This window comes from Typopeltis vanoorti, chromosome 25, assembly GCF_054136105.1.
Source record: "Typopeltis vanoorti isolate ZY-2024b chromosome 25, IOZ_Tvanoo_1.0, whole genome shotgun sequence".
Classification (NCBI taxonomy): domain Eukaryota; kingdom Metazoa; phylum Arthropoda; class Arachnida; order Uropygi; family Thelyphonidae; genus Typopeltis; species Typopeltis vanoorti.
Genome location: NC_143573.1, coordinates 47,104,455 through 47,125,350, shown reverse-complemented (window position 1 = coordinate 47,125,350; position 20,896 = coordinate 47,104,455). Strand labels below are relative to the sequence as shown.

The window sequence follows — 20,896 nt, the reverse complement described above, 5'->3', positions numbered from 1 at the left end:
CCCAGAAGAAGGAAGAGAACAGGATAATATTGATTTTTATAATCAGCTACAAAATATATATAATAAAATAAATAAAAATGATTACATAATTTTAGCAGGAGACTTAAATGCAAGAATTGGAAACACAAAAATTAATAATAATATAGGAATACATGGAGAACACTCTCTAAACAGAAATGGTAAAAAATTGATTGACTTTGTAGTTTATAATAACCTAAAAATAATGAATTCCTTCTATAAACAAAGAGACATACATAAATATACTTTGGCAGCAAGAGGATGGAAATCAATATTAGATTACTTCATATTAAATGAAAAGACATCAAAATTTTCACTAGGTGTTAGAGTTCACAGAGGATATGAAATAAGCAGTGACCACTTCCTTGTTAAAATAAAATTAAGATTACCACCTAAATGGCTACAAGTAACAAGAACAGAAAGAAAAATTGAAACATTTGTTTATAAAACTAGACTATTGAATGACACAAATGTACAATGGCTATATGAACAAAGAATTAACCAGTATCTAGATAAAATAAAACAAAATGAAGAAATAGAAATAGAATGGCTTAATATAAAAACGATACTAAATGCAGCAGCAAATGAAAGCTTAGGAAAGACCAAAAAATTCAATAAAAGAAAAAAACTGAAGATCTGGGATGATACAATCAAAGAAATAATCAAAAAGAAAAAAGAAGCCTATCACAAATGGTTAAGCAGTAAAAGATTAGAAGATGAAATAGAATATAAAAGAATAAGAGCCATAGCTAAAAGAGAAGTCAGAAAAAGGCATAGAGAATCATGGAATAAATTTGTTTCTAATTTAGAACATGATTTATATAAAATTAGACCCAATGTATATAAGATTTTGAAACACCTAAATGCAGATACCAAAGGAAACATAAAATTAAACACTGAATTGAAATTAGAAGAATTTCTAAATTACTACACAGAACTGTGGACAGACAAATATTTTAAAAAAGACAACTGGCAAACAATTAACAAAAATGAAAAGGAAATAACTGAAGAAGAATTAGAAATCAGCCTGAAAGAAACAAGAAACGGAAAATCAGCTGGAGAAGATAAGCTAGGTTCAGAACTATATAAATACGCAGGAACAAGATTCAAAGGAAGACTCTTATTATTTTTAAATAAAATTTACTCAACTGGTATCCCCCCAATAGAATGGAAAAAAGCAATTGTGATTCTATCTTTAAGAAAGGTAATAGAGATGACCCTAAAAACTATAGAGGTATCAGTATACTAAATTCATGTTACAAAATATACAGCAGAATCTTAAATAACAAACTAATGAAATATTCTGAAAACTTTATTCTAGAGGTACAAAATGGATTTAGAAAAGGACGATCATGTTTAGACCCAGCCTTCTGCCTAAAATTAATAATAGAGAAAAGAAGAGAATATAATTTAGAAACACATATTGCATTTATTGACTTTGAAAAAGCATTTGACAAAGTTAAAAGAAACATATTATTTAACATATTAAAAGAAAGACAAATACCAAATAATATCCTAAAAGCTGTCACAAGTATATATGAAAATAATCAAATACAAATAAGATTAAATCATGAGCTATCATATACAAGAGAGATAAACCAAGGGGTCCGACAGGGATGTCCCCTCTCAGCAACTCTTTTTAATATCTACTTAAATGAAATAATAATAAAATGGAGTAAAAATTTACATCAAGGAATTAAACTTTCACCTACAGTTAACTTAAACACTCTCCTCTTTGCAGACGACCAAATAATAATTACAAATTCTGAAGATAACTTACAGAAAGCTATTGTAAATCTAAATGAGATATCCAAAGATTATGGTATGATAATATCAACGGAAAAATCAAAAACTATGGCCTTTAAAGGACAAGATCCAGCAAAAACTAAAATAGTATTAGATAACAAGATCTTAGAACAGGTGAATTCATTTAACTACCTAGGATGTATGATCACTTATGAAAATGAAAAAGATATAAACATAAAAATTGCAAAATATTTAAAAATAACAGGAATAATTAACTCTATATTTAAACCAAACCTAGTTCAAAAACAAACCAGGCTAAAAGTATACAATACATTAGCCTTACCGGTCTTAATGTATGGAAGCAAAATCTGGACAATAAAACAAAAAGACAAACAAAGATTAACAACAGCAGAAATGAAGTTTATGAGGAAAACTGCAAAGTATACCCTATTTGATCACAAAAGAAACGAAGATATTATGAAAGAATTAAACCAAGAACCAGTAATTGAAAAAATTAAAAAATATAAACATAGATGGATGGAACACGTTCAAAGAATGAAAACAGAAAGATTACCAAAACAAGCCTTAAAGTACAAGCCATTAGGAAAAAGAAAACCAGGACGTCCTCTTAAACGATTCAACGATGACTTCTAAGGCCGGAACAGGCCATGCTAGGCCTAAATTCTTGATACGTATGATGATGATGATGATGATTTCAAGTGTAAAAACTAGCCTCTCACATATAAAATCCTATGACTAATCTTCTTTGCTTTACTTAATCTTATTTTATCATATCACAACTCTAATAAAATTCCCTTCCTTTTTTTTTTTTTTTTTTATTTAGTTCAACAAACAATTTCAGTTATATTTTTCACTTGGATGTAAGCATATTTTTCTTTCTTTTAATTTTTTGTATTCGTTACTTTCAAAGGCTCTTAACGATATCTTCCTAGGAACAAGCTTGCTTACTTAGTTATCTATACAGGGTTTTTAATTCTTTTCTTGTTACATCATGATAACTGAAATTTTCACATTCTTAAGTTATCAGGGTGTAACAATAAGAACTGGTTCACATGTTCCTGCTTTCAAATTTAAAAAAAAAAAAAAGTCATTCATCTAAATTTTTTAGTTGTACCTTATATGTCTCAAATTCAGAATATTTTTATATTGTTTTCCCCATTTTTATTTTTACAGAGAAGAGAATGGTTACAATCAGTTTTGGATAGTATGACTTCATCTACTGTTGAGCAGATGCTCTGCTGCCTAAGTGTATTGAAGGATGGTACTGATGCTTTAAGCAAAGGAACAACCAGTGAAGAAACATTTTCTAACTTAGGAGCAGCCTTAGATGAACTTATGGAGTATATTGGATCTGCTGATAATGCTAATGGTAAGGCCATTTGTATTTAAAAAAATATTATTTTTAAGTAAATATAGCAAATAATACAGACATTTAGATGATGTCAGATGAATACAAATTAGCAGTAAGATTCCACTTTTTGTTTGTGTTTGTCGGTTCTTAGTGTCTTGGATGCTAACTTTTCTGTATTAGATTAAATAATAATCTTCCACATGTGTTCTCGTGCAGGATGCTCAGTAGTTTTCGGTTTAAGTATACATTTTCCCACAAGAAAATAATAGGAAATATTAAAAATAACTTTAAATATTAAAAATATAAAATTAAAAATTTTACAAATTCTGTAAAACTTTTACGTGTGTAAAAATTTTACACATTTTACAGCATCTCTTTGGAGGGAGGAGCAGGAGGTACCTGGAGTTTGGTAACTTTTGGTTTAGTCTGTTTGTGAATGAAATTATGAGTTTCTTCCTTGCTTTGACACAGTGAATTCACTGTAAGTTACATAGTATGCAACTTCCGCACTTTCAAACTCTGATTACCAGAGCAACCACCTACTGGAACAGTCAGTTTGGCACAGCACTAATGGAGTTTGTCTACTACTTCAACTTCCAAATTCCTGACTCTCTGTGAAATCTAAGAGTATTGGATGTCATGTTATTCATTAGTATGTTCACATTGCCAATACTTTAAAAGAGCAGCAGAAGCCTAACAATAAGGAAAACTGTACTTATTTCCTATTGATTTACCACAACTGTGTGATAGTTAGCAGTTCCCAGATCAAATCCTCAAATTTTCTTAAGATATACAAAAATTTGGAACTTTTAACATCCTTGACAAGGTACCCCAGAAATACAACTTAAATCTACTAGCCATAAAAAAAAATTTACTTGCCCAAGATATTGGTCTGTTTGATAAAAAATATTGTTATTGTTTTAAAAAAAAAATAAATGTTATGATGACAAAACAAAATAATACATTCTTTAATTCTCAATACACATTACAAGTAATTATTCAGAAACATGCTTTTCTTTAATGTTAGTTTAAAATGTGTGCCATAACACCGCTCATAACAACTCAGTTTGTGTTTTCTTTCATTTACTGTTCATAATGAAGAACGAATTTATATAAATTAGCTATAAACACAATAATTTAATACAAAAGACAAATAATGAAATTTATGAAAACAGTAAGTGGGTTGTTCTCACTGTGAAGCAGGACTCACTTTTCAGGATGTACTCAGTCACACGATCTCTTTTTTGACTTGTCTTTGAATTATCTGTCAAGACAAGATAATTCATCATCATCATTATCAGTTTCCTGATATGTACCTTCAAGGGGTGTTCAGGTTACAATGACAGCACTACATGATTAAGTTTACATTATTATTAATCTCCTATCAACAAGTTTCTTCCAAATCAATCTATTACTTGTGAGCACTCCAATATTGTCATATCTAACACATTCTGTGCTTCTAAGGCACTTCTGACTGAATTAATCCACCTACACCTCTGTAGATGTAATACAGTATTTAATTAAATTGTTCCAGTTTTAATTTTTGTGTTTATAATTATCAGTTTCAATACCAGGCTCCCACTGATGAGACCTCAGTAAAGGTCAAAATTAGTCTGGGTAGTGACCTTTCTCATAATGCATAGTATTATACATGTTCATAAGGATATGTGCTTTGCATTATGGGATACTAAGGCAAGCGATGTGAAGTCATTAGCTTCTTTATACAAGTTGCCCCATTCCTGAAAATAGTGCAAACTTGTTTGCTTACACTTGGGTAAAGGATTAAACCAAGAATATAATTTCTTAGTGTCTTTAATTATCAGTTTTAGTTGTTAATGAAATTATATTGTGAGAAAGGTAATTAATTTTCGTTTTAAATAATGGATCATATTTTATAATGGATTAAATAATGTCATGTATACTGTATATGTGTAAGATTAATATTGAATGAAATGAATGCATTGATTTGATTATAAAATTTATTTCTTGGAAATTATAACTGTAATTTAATTTAAATGTATTCACGATATGAAAAACTTACTTGTTTTGCTTGAAATATGTGAGGTTTACTGTTTTCAAATAAAGTGCTACACATAGTGGTGGGGCTCGTGTTTCACACTTCATGACTGAAATGAAGACCGAAAGTATGATGCATAGTGTAGCACAAGTGGAGTGTAAAGAACAATGTATAATCTGTTGGGAGAGAAATTAGAGGAATTTTTGGAACTCTATAGCAGATATTTATAAAATCTTCTATATAGAAAGAAAAATGTTTAAAAGTTATTAATTCCTGCATTATGACAATAATGACAGGACAACTGCTGGGGGAGTTAATTTTAATTGTTTCCTTTTTCGTAGTCTCATATAGAAAGAAAGATAAAGCTCTGAACCTTAAAGGAGATAAATCATCACAAGAAAGTTAAGATGACTGGCTTACATTATGATTTTTATAGAAAATTGGCAACTGAAATTGCAAGTCTGCAAGTGTTTTTTTGAAGTAGCATACAGTGGGTGATTGTTCTAAGTTGCAAGGTGTTTTTTTGAGGTCGGTGTCTTTGAGCTGGGGAATATGGGTGGGTGGGTGGGTGTTTGCAGGTGGAAAACCAGCGGGTGGAGGTGTTTTTAAGCTGGAAAAGATGGGTAGGTATGATGTGGCAGTCAGGGTGGGTGGGTGGGTGGGTGTGTAAGTGTTTTTGTGATTCTTTAAAAGGGAACACTGTAGTGTTCAAATATTAAAAATTTCATATCCAGAAGTTTTATTACCAGAGTTGGAAACAAAACATGAATGAGATCATTCACTCTCAAGGAATTTGATTAGACAGCTTTAGATAAGTTTGAACATATCTAAAGCTGTTTAACACTGATCAATACAGTAACAAACATTTTTTTTTTATCTCTCTTTTCTTTATGTTATTTATTATGCCATATTTAAAAACACCTTTCATTTAAGTCCAGATTTCTCAGGATCGATTAATGGTTTATTGGAGCAAGGACAGTGAAGATCATACTGTGCCTAAGCAAAAGTTACACAGTATACAAGGTGTTATTAAATAGTAATATTAAACAGTGGGACCTCCTGCAATGAGTCTTTAACTCCATGGAGAGTTTTATAATAATACTAATAGTAGTAATGAAGTGATAACTTGATAAATATGTTCTGTACAAAAAAAAGAAAATTAAATTTTATATATATATATATATAAATTATAATTCATAATCAAATGAGCTTATGTAAATTAATCCTTTGTAAAAAAAAAGTTTAGAAAAAACAAAAAAATAAACTTTTTTGCCAGATTGGCAGAACTGAGAAGAAGACCATGATTTGGTGGATTAATACAGTAAAAAAGTTCTTTAGGAGGCAGAAATATAAGATCTGATAATACCGAGCGCCTTGAGAGATAGCAGATTAATTGGGATGAAAATTGTTGATTGGTAATTAGCAATGGTGTAACTCAGGGCTATCCAACCGTAGGTAATCCGGGAGCTGCATTAGAAAAATAAAAAATTTATCCGAGGGCCGCATCACAATGCGTATCTAGTAATTTGGTGAGTAGCAGCAACACAACCTTGAAAGCTGAACAGATGAACAACTCTAATTGCACACTAATTGTGCACTCGCGTTCCCCATGAGTGCCCAGAGTGTAAGAATGCTTCTTTGACACATCTAATATTTGAAAAACACGTGGGTATATAGTGATGTAAAAACACCAAATAAAATTATCAACATCGAGATTATCAATTAGTGATAGAATTAAAATGTCTAATAAGCATTCGATTCAAATCGTTATTTTATTTTTTCGCTCATGGAAATCAAAACCCACAGGCAGGCTGCACAAAATCGTAACCTGGCCACATGCGGCCTGCAGGCAGTGCTTTGGACAGCCCAGCTGTAACTTTTTCATATAGTACTATCATAATCTCAATATCCTGCACTCAGATTGAACAGATTGAAGAATTGTAGGTTACAGAAACCAGTTGATAGGCGAAAAAGAGGTGATATCATTGAAACATACAAATTGCCAAGGGATTTTTACAAGATTAATTCAGAGGCAGTTTTTCAGAACAGGTCTTGAAATGAAGAATTAGAGGCCATCCTTGGAAAATGAGCAAGGAAATGTGGTTAGTAAGGGTGTAATAACTAGATTTTTTGCTTGAAGAGTAGTGAATGAATGGAGTAGGTTGCCAGAGTCTGTTGTGGATGCCATGACTGTGAATGAGTTCAAAGTGTTACAGTTATTGTTCGAATGTATGCTTGGCATGATGTTTAGAGTCACCCTTGATGAGTCTAAGGATTCTGTGGAGTAGCCAATAATAATAATAATAAAGACACATATTGGAAGCAAGTTGAAAATATGCTTGATTTTTAAAGGCTGTGTTATAATTTCTTTGGATAAATAAATCATTATTATTTAAGCATAAATTATTATTTTATTGACCTTTATTTAATATTACTAAGGTTAAGTTTCATTGTTGAGAACCTAACCCCTGTGCTCAACGCATGTTTTGAGAAATAAATTCCGCTTTATGCTGCACATTAGAGACCAATTAACTCATAACGTTAGAACTGTCTGTACTTAATATGAGGTGCTACCCACTGGCTGAAAAGCAAAGGCTTAAATATAAATATATTTTCCCTCTATTTCTCCTTTGCGTGTTAGGCCCAGTGTCCTCTGATTTGCATGGTGTATTATAGCTGTCAACTTCCTTCAGCTGCACTTCTGGCTAGTTTGTGAGATGAAAAACTAGAGTTTCTTCCAGGAAAAACATTGCCACTGCATTATGAGACCAGCTAACTCACTTTAAACTAAAAAGCACCGATATACTTTAAGTTTTTTGTCAGAATTTGAATCCATTGAATTCAAGGGATTCTGATGAATCCCACAACATTCATTATGGGAGATCCCAAACTAATTATTATTCACACAAAACCTATCATAACCCTCCTTAAACTCATTCACTCTCAGGGAACTCGCAATTAATTGTGGCAATCCATTCCTTTCATTCACCACTCTCTTTGCAAAAAAATCTGGTCTGCACATACTTACCACACTCTTACACAACTTCCATGGATGGGACCTAGTTCTCTATTTGTTATATATTAAAAAATTTCCTTTGCATCAATTTTATAAGTCCCATTTAATCTCTTAAAAGTTTCTACAGTGTCTCTCTTTTCCACCTATCAACTAAAGTTTGTTACCCAGAAACCTTCACCTATCTTCATAGGGACATCATATGCAACCTTTTCAACCTGAAGTGCATAATCTTACATTTTACAACATTGACTTGACATTCATTATCCTTTAATCATAATGCCAATTTATTTAAATCATCTTGCAGGATATCTACATTGCCTTTATCAACTATTACTCTCCCCAGTTTTGCATCATTTGCATCAAACCCCAGTTAGAAGTAAAATAGTTATTAATAATAAAATAATAATAGAACTGAAAGATAAATACTTTCAGTTATCTTGGATGTGAAATATCATATGAAGGAGAAAAAGGCATAAAATTAAAAACTTCAAAATTTTTACAGATTATAGGCTTGAATAGAACACTCAATCCAAATATAGTACAAAAAGAAACATACTTGAAAATATATAATACTTTAGCAGTGCCCATATTATTATATGGCAGTGAAATTTGGGCAATAAGCAAGATAAACAAAGAATAAAAACAAGTGAAATGAGATTTATGAGAAGAACTGCAAAATACACATTATTAGACCAAAAAAGGAACGAATCGATAGAAGAAAAACTAAACAATTATAAACAAAAATGGATAGAACATGTAAAACGATTGGCCAACACCCGATATCCCAAACAAATGCTAAAATTTAAGCCAATTGGTAAGAGAAAGCAGGGTAGACCTCAAAAAAGGATATTGGATGGATAATGAGACCGGAATAGACCAATATGGTCTATACTTGCAATTAGCGTTATGATGATGATGAGTTTTGCATCATCAGCAAACAACAGAATATCCTCTCTTCATCTTAAATATTTCCCTATATCATTGATATATACAAATTAAAGAGTAGTGAACCCTGAGGTACTCCACTGGTCATCTTCATTATCTTGGATTCCACTCCAGCATATACTACTCTCTGGAGTTTGTCTGTCAGTCACCCTCTCCCATACATGCTACTAGCTTCATATCCATTCCCATTTGCTCCAACTTTTGTAATAGTTTTCCATGGGGTATTTTGTCAAATACCTTTGCAGAGTCCAGCAGTATCATGCTGTAGCTATTTCCTTTATCCAATTCTGCTGTCACTTTATTATAAAATGTGAATGAATTACTAAGACAAGACCAACCATTTACAGAGCTGTGCTGCCCACTGTAGAGTATCGCATCCCTGTCCACCCAATGTTCAAATTTACCTTTAACAAACTTTTCAATACTTTTAACTACCACTTCTGATATATTAATTAGTCTATAGTTTGCTAACCTCTGTCTTGGAGCCACCTTTATCCAATGCAGTTATTTTATCCTCTTTCCACTCCCTTGGAACCCTGCCAGAGTTGAGCCTTAGATTGAACAACTTCATCAGAGAAAATGCCCATTCACGTAGCACATGGGCTGACATACCATCTGGTCACACTTCTGTGTTCACATTCATATTTTTCAATATGCTGAACACCTCTTCTTCATATACCTCAATTTTGATATGTGTGTCTGTCACATCAGCAACTGCAAAATCTCCACCTGGATGATACACCTCTGCAAAATGATCTCAGCAACTCAACTATTTCTTTTGCCTCTGTCACTTTCCTACCGTAAGCATTGTTTAAAGTCAACCTACCATAGTCATTTTTCCTCCTATTGCTACATAATGAAAAAAACTCTTTTAGATTTAGCTTGTCCTACTCAGCTAATTTTCTTTCATAATCTGATTTGGCCTTTCTTACCAAACAAGTCACCTTTTGTACTGCACATGAGGTTGCTGATCACCCTTTTCTTTATATTCCTTCCACAGTGTTTTCTTTCTTTGCAGCTCTTGTTTTATATGTTGACTCATCCACTTAATTCCCACTAGGTTTGTCTGCCTGACCTTGGGTATAAAGTCTGATACTGCTTCTCTTAAACAATCTCTGACCTCTTTCCATGCACTACTGACATTCTTTCTTTATAGCTTCTCAAGTCATGGCACTGTTTCAAGATGACTCCTAAGTCTGTCATAATTACCAGCTTTATAGTTCAACATAAACTCTTTCTTGACAGAGAATTCCACATTTGATTACTTCCCAGAACAAGGCTGCATGGTCACTATCCACAGTTGGAGGCAAAGCATCTACCTTGGTTATGGATATATCTTCTGATGCTGTTATCAGATAGAACACTCTCAGTCCCCTTGTCCCCTGTATAATATATTGTTTCATGTAATTGTTGTTATTGTTGTTGTATGCACTTTCATAGAGTCCAAATACTCATTACGAGAGACCCAATTTATCCACACAATCTATCATACCTCTCCTTGAAAACCCATTAACAAACAAAGCACTAATAACTGACTGGCAACCCATTCCATTCATTCATTCACAACTCTCCAAGTGAAAAATCTAGTCCTCATGCCCTTCAACTTCCAGGGATGACTTCTTGTTCTGCCTCCTCCAGCTAAGTGTTTGCTGAAACATTTCCCCTACATTAATCCTATAAAACCCTTTAAGTAACTTAAATGTTTCTATCATATCCCCCTCTTGTTTTGCCTATCAACCAACTTCTGCAGTCTGCACATCCTCAGTCTATCCTCATAGGGAACATTCCATAGACCACACCATCTTGGTTGCTCACTGCTGAATACTCTCTACCACTTTCTTATCTCCAGGAGATCAGACCTGAGCACAATGATCAAGGTGTTTACGTATCAATGCCTTATAAAGAGTGTAAAAAATGCTAAATATATATAAAAGCAAATTTTAATAAATTTTACTAGCTTCAAGCAGAGAAGCTAGTAAAATTTAGCTTATTCTTCACTAAGTTTTGATTGCTGGAATTACATAGTTTTCTATTTGGACATCACACTCTCTTCTATGATGATAACTCCATTATCCCTTAGCAGCTGTGTATAAATCCCACTTCCATCTTGTCATGCCTCCTTTCCTCCCTCCAATCTATGTCCATATAGGTTGGAGGGAGGAATATGATCCCCATAGTGAGATAGAGACCAACATTTGTCCTGTTGGTCTCTATCTCACACTGAACAGCTTCAGATGAATCATCTCTGCCAACCTAAAATATTCTCTTTAACTTCTGATTTTATTAGTTGTAATTCTTCAGCTATTGTGAGTAATACCCCACCTCCTGTCATATTCTCTCTATCCTCCTGGAAAATACAATATTACATCCTATCCCTGTAACTATATCATTTCTCTCAACCAAGTTTCACTGATGCCTGTAATATTTGGGTAAGTTGAGCTGACCAATGCCAAAAACTCCTCTCCTTTATTCCTCATACCTCTTGCATTTCAACATCCCCCTTGTACCCACAATTACCTTTGTGTAATGTCATGATCAACCTCAAATGAGAAAAGTGTGAAATTGCATTGAGCATTGCATAATCATTTCTGTACATACTCTCATTTATCATGGGGGATGGCCAGACACATGCTTGATTGTATGCTCCCTGATATTTCTAGTTTGCCTGGTTTTGCAATTCCAAGCTCTCACTAAACAATACTTTCTCCAAACATCTAACTCCAAAACAATTTAAATATAGTCTGTCAGGCTCATATAAATCCTTTTGTCCATCAAATTCACTCCATACATCAATAAACTTACACCATTTGTCCCGTACAATCTTCTCATTAGCAATCATGGCCCCTTCTTTCTCAACTCTAGTATATTATATGGAGGCAGCAGACTCAGCTTTTACTCCTTTACTGTTAATTTTTGCTTCTTTCATATCATTTCATTTCATTGCACATTTCTCCCCCTTTCAAACCATTTGTTCCTACCATAACAGTCATCTCTCTCTCTCTCTCTCACTTCTCCCTTCTGCACACTAACAGCATCACTAACATCCTTGATTTTCGCACTTGGGAAACATGCTTTCGTCACTTGCTCATCAAGTGATCTCTTATCATCAAATCTCCATACAATACCATATTATTTGCAGTTTCTTGCACTTTCATACTTTCTGAATTCACATATTTTCTCATTCTCCCATCTGGTGTATCACATAACAATCATTTCTCTAGTCACTCTAGTTCTTGTTTTGTCCTGTGAAGGTTACAGCATAAACACACTGTTTCACTCCTTACCATCACTTCATCAGCCATTTCTTTCATGCCTTCATTCTGAGCACTATCATTCACTACTTCTGCATTCGCCAGACCAATTTTGCTATCTTTCCTTATATTGTTAACATTCATCAATTCATTTTCTCACTTTCTACACTACTCTCATTTCTTACACTGGCAAAAAACCAAGACCACTTCCAAGAGTTAACTACAACCTGTTAACTCTTGGCAGTGAATACATAGAACATACACTGTATCATTCAAGATCCCTCATTCTAAACTCAGCTGCCATTTTCCTTGTACTCATTGGTGCCATGTATTAAAACGCTTTCTAAAACAATATCCCATATTAAATTTTACAAATACACACTCAACTTTATAGTTTAAAATAAGTAACATATACTAACAATAATCTTGGTTTAATCCTTTATCCAAGTGTAATCAAGCATAGTTTGCTCATGAAATATCTTTTATTTTTATGTGAAGCATACTTACATTTGGATAAGGATTAAATCAAGAATATAATTTCTTGTGATCTTTAATTTATAGTCTGACCAAGTAAAATCTTTCAACACCCATTTCTGAATTCTACCTTTAGATCTCTGAATTCTACCCAGAAGTGGTGTGTAATTTAAAACCTGTTGTGGAGCCTCCTTTATGTAATGGAACTATGTAGTAGTAAAGCACCTCTACAGTTTACTGAGGCTTAAATAGTCCAGTTAGAGACACATTGCCATTTCCCTTAACTTATGGGCAATATATCTCATCCAGCTCCATGGCTGTATTCACAGTGAGATTTTTTAATATCCTAAATGCCTCCACTTCATTTAACTCTATTCTCATCTCAATCCCTCTCATACTGGTCACCATTATCTCCACTTGGATGATAAACATTTGCAAAGTGATTTGGTCAGTAATAATTCAACCGTTTCTTCTGCTTCTAACACTTCCTTACTATTAGCATTATTTAAAATTATCCTTCTATAATTCTTCCTTTTACTTACTACATAGCTAAAGACCTCTTTGGAGTTTCCTTTGATCTGTCCCGCTAATCTTCTCTTATATTCTGATTTTGCCTTCTTCATCATGCTAGTTACTCTTCTTGCCTGTGCTTTTTGTTGCTTGCTAGCCTGTTAATTACGTTACTCTATATATACCCTCCATAACATTTTCTTCCTTTTCAGCTCTCAATTAATAATGTTGTTTATCCATTTAACTCCCACCTAATTTATCCTTCTAACTCTAGGCACACAGCCCCTTAAATGTGCCTTGATCCTTTCTCATGCATTATTAACATTGAATGTACCTCTTCTTTATTGAAACTTCTACATTTTCAGCCACTTCCTAGGTTAAGACTGCATGATTACATGATTATTCTTCTGTCAGTCAGAGACAGAGTGTTTACTTTTTTATGGACAAATTATATAATGTTATCACAAGATCCAGTACTCTCAGACTCCAGGTATCTTTCATCACAAGCTGTTTCAGTTAATTATCAATATCTACATAAATTTTATTTCTTTCCCTCCTTGTGTTCCTTTCCCCTTCCTTGTAGTCTCTATATATGATATTTACGACTTCTAATAGATGGTAATAAATTTTAAAAAGGAATCATTCTCAATAAGCAAAAAAAAAGTATATCCAGTATTTAATTTTTTTTTCCCCTCCAGAAATTCTTTCTTCAAAAATTCAACATATCTCTGTGCTTTTCTTGTTTAGTTAACTCCATGTATATTTAAAGTATAATACATATGTATCAGTGGCATCTCATGCCCATTTAGGATGGGTGTGCTGTCATGGCTTATGCAACCCATGCTAAAAATTCACATCAATTTGATTGATTGCATTTTTATTTGTGTATGAGAGTTTTAGGAGTTGCACAGTGCATCAGCGCTCATCTTAATTGATCCAATGCAGTTATTATTATCATCATCATCATCAAATTCCTGCCATGTACCCTCAAGGGGTGTACAGGATATTATAGTACATGACAAAAATTACATCATTACTAACTTCCTATCTACAATTTTCCTCCAAATCAGTCTGTTACTTGTCAAGACTCCAACATTATCAGATCTTATATTTCTATCGTCTAAGGCACTTTGTACTGCATCAATCCATCTATATCGTGGTCTTCCTCTGGGTCGTTTTGCTGCCAACCTGGCAGAGAACACTTGTTTTGCTAATCTTTCCTCGCCCATTCTGTTTAAGTGACCATACCACCTGAGATTAGCTCTGCTAACGCATTCCTGGATGCTGACAATGTCAAGTTCTTTCCTAATATCCTCGTTTTTAATATGATATTGCCATTGATGCCATCTGTTCACACCTATAATCTTTCTCAGGACTATCATATCTGCGGTCTCTAGTCTTTGGTCAAGTGTTTTACTTCTGACCCAGCTCTCAGATCCATAAGTTAAAACTGGTTTGAACACTGTCTTGTATACAGCTAATTTAGTGTTCCGACTAATTTCTTTCTTATTCCATATGAGTTTATTCAGTTGACTTCCCACCATACCAGCTTTGTTGATTCTGTTGTCTATTTCTATATTTAATTTACCATCTTCAGTAAAAATCGTGCCTAAGTAGCTGAAATGTTTTACTTTCCACAGGTTCCCCGTTCACAACACAGTTGACATTTTCAATGATTCTGCCTATTTTCATTGTCTTTGTCTTTTTATTGCTGACCTTCATACCATATCTATTACAACAGCTATTCAATTTAGTCAGATAATCTTGCAGACTTGTAGCGGATTTATATAGACGTATAACATCATCTGCATAAAGCAAAGAGCTGACATTTACATCTCCAATTTTAATATCATGTTTAATACCACTTTCCTTCATAATGTGATCCATATAGATAATGAATAACAGAGGGGATAATGTACATCCTTGTCTCACACCAGATTTAACATTAAACCATCTTCCTGTACTTCCTTCAATTCTAACTGCTGACTTACAACTCAAATAAAGTCAAAGTATTGCTTGATATAATGCCCCATTGACACCATATAACTGCAGCGTATTGAATAGCTTCTCTCTTGGCACCTTGTCATATGCCTTTTCCAAATCGACAAAACTTAAATATAGATCTTTGTTATATTCCCATGCTTTCTCGACTATTTTTCTTAAAGTGAAGATCTGATCTGACAGCCTCTATTTGGCCTGAATCTAGCTTGTTCTTCACCCAGCTTTTCTTCCACAATTCTTCTCAACCGTTCTCAAGTATACTTGCATAGATCTTGTCAGAAACACTCAGTAGGGAAATACCTCTGTAATTCTCACATTCAGTTTTATTTCCCTTTTTATATATATTGGTACTATGAGAGCTCTACTCCAATCATCGGAAATTCGTCCCCCTGTCCAGGCTTTCTGAACTATGCAGTGCAGCAACTGTAAGACTCTTATAACACCATACCACAGCATTTCTGGTCAAATATCATCTACTCCTGCTGCCTTTCCACATTTCAAGCCTTTGATGGCTTTTTCTACTTCAAGTATGGATATGTATTCCTGACTGCATACCTGGTCAGTGTTTTTTATCACTGTGCTATCATCACTGCTTGTTTCATTTAGCAGTTTTTCAAAGTAATTACTCCATACTTCAAGGATATCTTTTTCTCCTGTTTTCATTTCACCTTTATCATCTCTAAATCCTTTTACAGCACTCTTTCCTCCATTCCTAAGCTTCTTCAACAACCTCCAGAATATTTTACCACCTTCTTGATATTTATTTTCTATATTCTTGCCAAAGTCCTCCCATGACTTTTGTTTAGCTAGTTTTACACAGTGTTTAGCATTCTTGCATTTCTCTCTATATTCTCTAAGAGTGCAAGCTGACTTATTTGACAGAAACTTTTGATATGCTTTCTTCTTTTCCTTCACTGCCTCTTTAACTTCCTGTGTCCAACAGGGAGTTCTGATTTTTTTATCCTTGCAGACAACCTCACCACATGCCTCTATGGCTGAATCAATCAATGTTTTCTTCAGAGTTTGCCACTGAATCTCCAAGGTTTGGTTGCTGTTCTCAAACTCTTTCATTTTTTCTTCAATAATCTTTGTGTATTTTAGTCTACAGTTCACATCTAAGAGCTGCTCAAATTTTATTCCTTTTAAAACTTTCTTACATGTCATTCTTTTCAATATGAAATTCAATTTTATCCTGCTCAAGACTAAATAGTGATCACTTCCAATTTCAAATCCTCTGTACACTCTGGTGTCCTGCACCAGGGAGAAAACATCACTATCAACAATAACATAGTCAATGAGACTTTTCTTATTCCTTGCTTCTTCTCTCCATGTTAATTTGTGCACATTTTTATGTTGGAACATGGTGCTAGTAATAACCAGTCCATGTCCTGAGCAGAAATCCAACAGATATTTGCCATTATTATTAGCTTGGCTCTTTTCTCCAAATTTTCCCAAAATATTTTTGTATGTCTCACAATATCATTTCCTACTCTGCTATTTAGATCCCCAACAAGGACCAACTTTTCCTCTTTCATTGTGTCAGTTGCTTTTTCTAGAGCGTCAAAAAATTCCTCCACTTCTACCTTAGTAGAACCTTCTGTGGGACAATAGGCACAAATAAGTCTCATTGTCCAGTTCCCCATTCTCATATTTGCCCACATTACTCTACTTGAGACTGACTGCCATTCAAGAAGATTAGCCTCGTATTTTGTGTTGAATACTATGGCTACTCCTTCTTTTCCTTGATTGTCATTGCCTGAATATAACATTTTGTATTTATTGCTCAGAAAGATCTCACCAGTTTTGGTCTTTTTTGTTTCAGTCAACTATTATGTCGATCAGGTACTTATCTAATTCCTCAGCTAGCTCCATTTCTTTGCCATTCAGGCTTCTTACGTTGATAGTACTGATCTTTAACTCTGGTGATGTTGAGTTGGGGTTTGTTTTCAGATTTGTTCCAGTAGCTGACTTTTCGCTGTTCGCCCTGGTTCCCTGGCGAAAAAAAGGGGGCCTTGTTTAACCGGGCGATGCCCCAGCCAGCATGAAATTTTGTCATGTTGTACCATCATTTTTATTTTGGTTTAACCAATAAGAATACAATTTGGTCGGCTAAATTCCAAATTGCCAGCCCATCCTCGTTTGTTCAGTATCCAAGTATCCAAATATGCAGTTATTATTATTTATTTATTTTTTATATTGCTTCAACCCATGAAAGGTTATTTAGTAAGCCTATAGTACATTTTTTACAGTGGGTGGGCTAAGGATTTTTTTTCTATTTTTATCAATTTATATATATATATATATATATATACACACATACATATACATACAGCCATACCCGACTTACGCGAATCCGGAGTTACGCGGTTTCTTATATGTACTTATTCCCATCCCGCTTCATGCCACACCACTAGTTATATCTTTCAGGTGCCGGCCGCATTCGCATTATCGCACATGCTGTGAACAAGCACTGACGTGTTTCGTGCGGTCTCCATTCATACACGATTTTTATAGCCTACAAACTTTGCGATTGTTTAATGTTATGTTCTTGATAAAAATTTTATCACATAAAAAATAATAATGTCATCCAAAAGAAGCAAGTCCGATTCTTCTACAACTAGCAAGAAAAGAAAAACATTGACTTTGGAAACAAAACTCAACATTTAAGGATTTTGAAGGCAGAATGAAAATTTGTGAGCTAGCAAAGAAGTTCGATCTACAGGAATCCACAGTAAGAACAATCATAAAAGAAAGGTTTACAGATTTTGGAGGACATAGATTCTAACGAGGAACGAATTGTAGCCACAAGGCAAGGAATAAAAAAATCATTAGCTTGCTATGAAGAAATTTTGTGTGACAAGAAAAAGACATTATGCCGTCAGACAAATCTATTAGATTTTATGAAACCATCGACATCGAAATAACTTTCTTTTTTTTTTAGGTACGAAAAACTACAATTATGATTATATTTCTTAAAAAATATAGGTGTTTTTTTGTAAACCTTTGGTCCCAATTGTATGTTTGTATATATAAATTACATGCAAAATTATACCCTGAGTTACGTGAATTTGACTTACGCGTTTTTTGTTGGTCCCACCTACCGCGTAACTTCGGGATTTTACTGTGTGTGTATATATATATATATATATATATATTTTTTTTTTTTTTTTTTTTTTTTTGCATAGTTTGGCTGAGGATTTTTTTTCTATTTTTATCAATATATATTTATTTATTTATTTTTTTACATAGTTTGGAAACCCTGCTCTAGAGACCAAACATGGAATTTTTTTCAATACAATTCATGCCTCCAATAAGCGTGGCAGTGGTCTCACACCAGGTGATGGCAAAGTTTAAATACTTTAATTTATCAATTAATGTAATTTTAAATATGGAAAGTATAAAGATCAAATGAACAATAGCTATGCTTCACACATGCTGTTTATGTGAGAAGCACAAAGGGTTTACACTTCATGGTGGCAGATGCTAGAGTGAGACACAGATAATTTGAACTTTGATACAATTTTTAAATACAGCCATATATGCACAGAACTTTGGAAATTATGATTTTTTGGGATTGAACTAAAGAAAGGCTGAAATAACTCGTTTTACTTATTTATTTGCACACCTCCTACAACTATAATTATATAATCTGCAAAAGCTCTGGCTAAAGCAGTAGCAGTAGATCTTCAACACTGCTTCTCATTGTAAATATTGGCAAATAAAGTTACACTTCACGCACACAAAACAGATGAAACTCAGAAAACAAAAACAGCACCTCGTGACAAATGACAATGTTCATCTGGATTGGTTGACCCAATATCCAATTATAACCACTGATTTCTGGGTGCTATTGTCTCAACACCTGGGTGGTTTAAAACCACTGGAAAGCTAAGAATTTGATCCACTGCGTCATTCATCTGTATGTCTGTTCAAACCACACATCCAGGATATTTAACGCCAATGCAACGTTTACGTGGCAAAAATATAATATAGGTGATATTGCTATTCGTTGGTGTGCACCGCATGCCCTGAATATATGCTCCTAATATGTATGTAGAATGATGCATATATATATAGAGAGAGTGACGGGTATATAGATGTAAATCGATGTGCTTCAGTGGTGATTGTAAATTTATATTTTAAAGTCCATTTAAAAACAATTTCCTTGCAGAACTGTGCAATGTATCAGTAATAAATTTTTCATGAGCAAAAAACATACTGATATAGTAAAACTCTAATAGTCATCACAAAATTTTTTCTTTAGAGCATAACAAATATTAATTCTCTAAGACAGATTGAAGCGCATCATTTTGTAAAAATGTACGTTACTGTTTTTAATGAACCCATTTTTGATTATATTCTTTATTCTAACATAAATGATTTTCTATTATAGATTTCCATAAGATTGGCGGATTTGAAGTGCTTCAACCATTGCTGTTAGCACCTAATGCTAAAATAAGAGCCAAAACTTCTGAATTAATTGCTGAATTAGCTCAGAATAATCCTTATTGTCAAAATGCAACTCTGGAATTTGGTCTTCTCCCAATGTTATTACAAGCTTTAGAGAATGATTCTGATGAAATAGTGTCTGTCAAAGCCCTTTATGCTGTTTCATGTAAGTTTTTTTAATGTGTTTGTATGCACATACACAAACACTTTTCCTTCTTTTCTGCTTTAGTTTTACAAAAAACTAAAGCAGAAAAGAAGGAAAGTTCTGGTTAAAAAAAAATTTTTTTGAAATCTTTTCTTTTACTCCCTTGATATTATTAAAATATGTTAAAAGTATTTGATACTAATTATTGCAATCAACTCTATTAAGCATAATGAAGGTGTTCTCACTATAAGAGAAAAAGTCCTGGCCAAAGCACCTTAGCATCTACATTATGCTAAACAAAATTCACCATAAGTAATTTACTTATAACAAGCTACTACTACTTCATATAAGTTCCTATAGTGAGAGCTAAATTACAATCAAAGTGATTGTGCATATGCACATGTGCACATACATATTGGTGTTAAAGCAGTCTTCTTATCACATAACAGCAGCATGTTAGTCATCTTATAATCTGACTCATGGAAAAAAATGCAAATAGTTTCTTAATCCTTTCCTTCATGGTTACATGGTGATCAGCATTCATTATTAAAATTATGGAAACAACTACCATGTTATAGAAAAACTTCAGTTTAATATAAACCAAAATAATCACTCGATGTTCAACCTTCATATCAAGGTCATCATCTGGAGCACACACACACACACACACACATATATATATACACACAAAGAACACGCTACATTACAATCTACACGGTATGCTAAAGTTACAGTAAGTTGGTCAACCGTTGTAACTATTGGCCTGACCTCCTTTGGAAAAAAAAACCCCAAAAACTTAATACATAAAAGCTAGAGTTCTATTATTATTCTTTATTTGATTACAAATTATTAAGAGATATATTAAGCTAGAGAGAAACATGCTCTTACATAATTAATCATATAAGAAGTCATCATATATATTAGAACAAAAGAGTATAGATGGTGACTAATA

The 20,896-nt window shown here is 33.4% G+C and overlaps 1 protein-coding gene across 1 annotated transcript in view; it reads left to right on the top strand.

Moving 5' to 3' along the window:
• Window positions 1–20,896, top strand: part of LOC150092716 (hsp70-binding protein 1) — a 72,229-nt gene that overhangs the window by 12,529 nt on the left and 38,804 nt on the right. Inside the window, exons 2-3 of the mRNA XM_090414362.1 lie at window positions 2,959–3,154; window positions 19,744–19,965. Of these exons, the coding sequence (XP_090270488.1) occupies window positions 2,959–3,154; window positions 19,744–19,965 (418 nt within the window). The remainder of the gene's footprint in view (window positions 1–2,958; window positions 3,155–19,743; window positions 19,966–20,896) is intronic.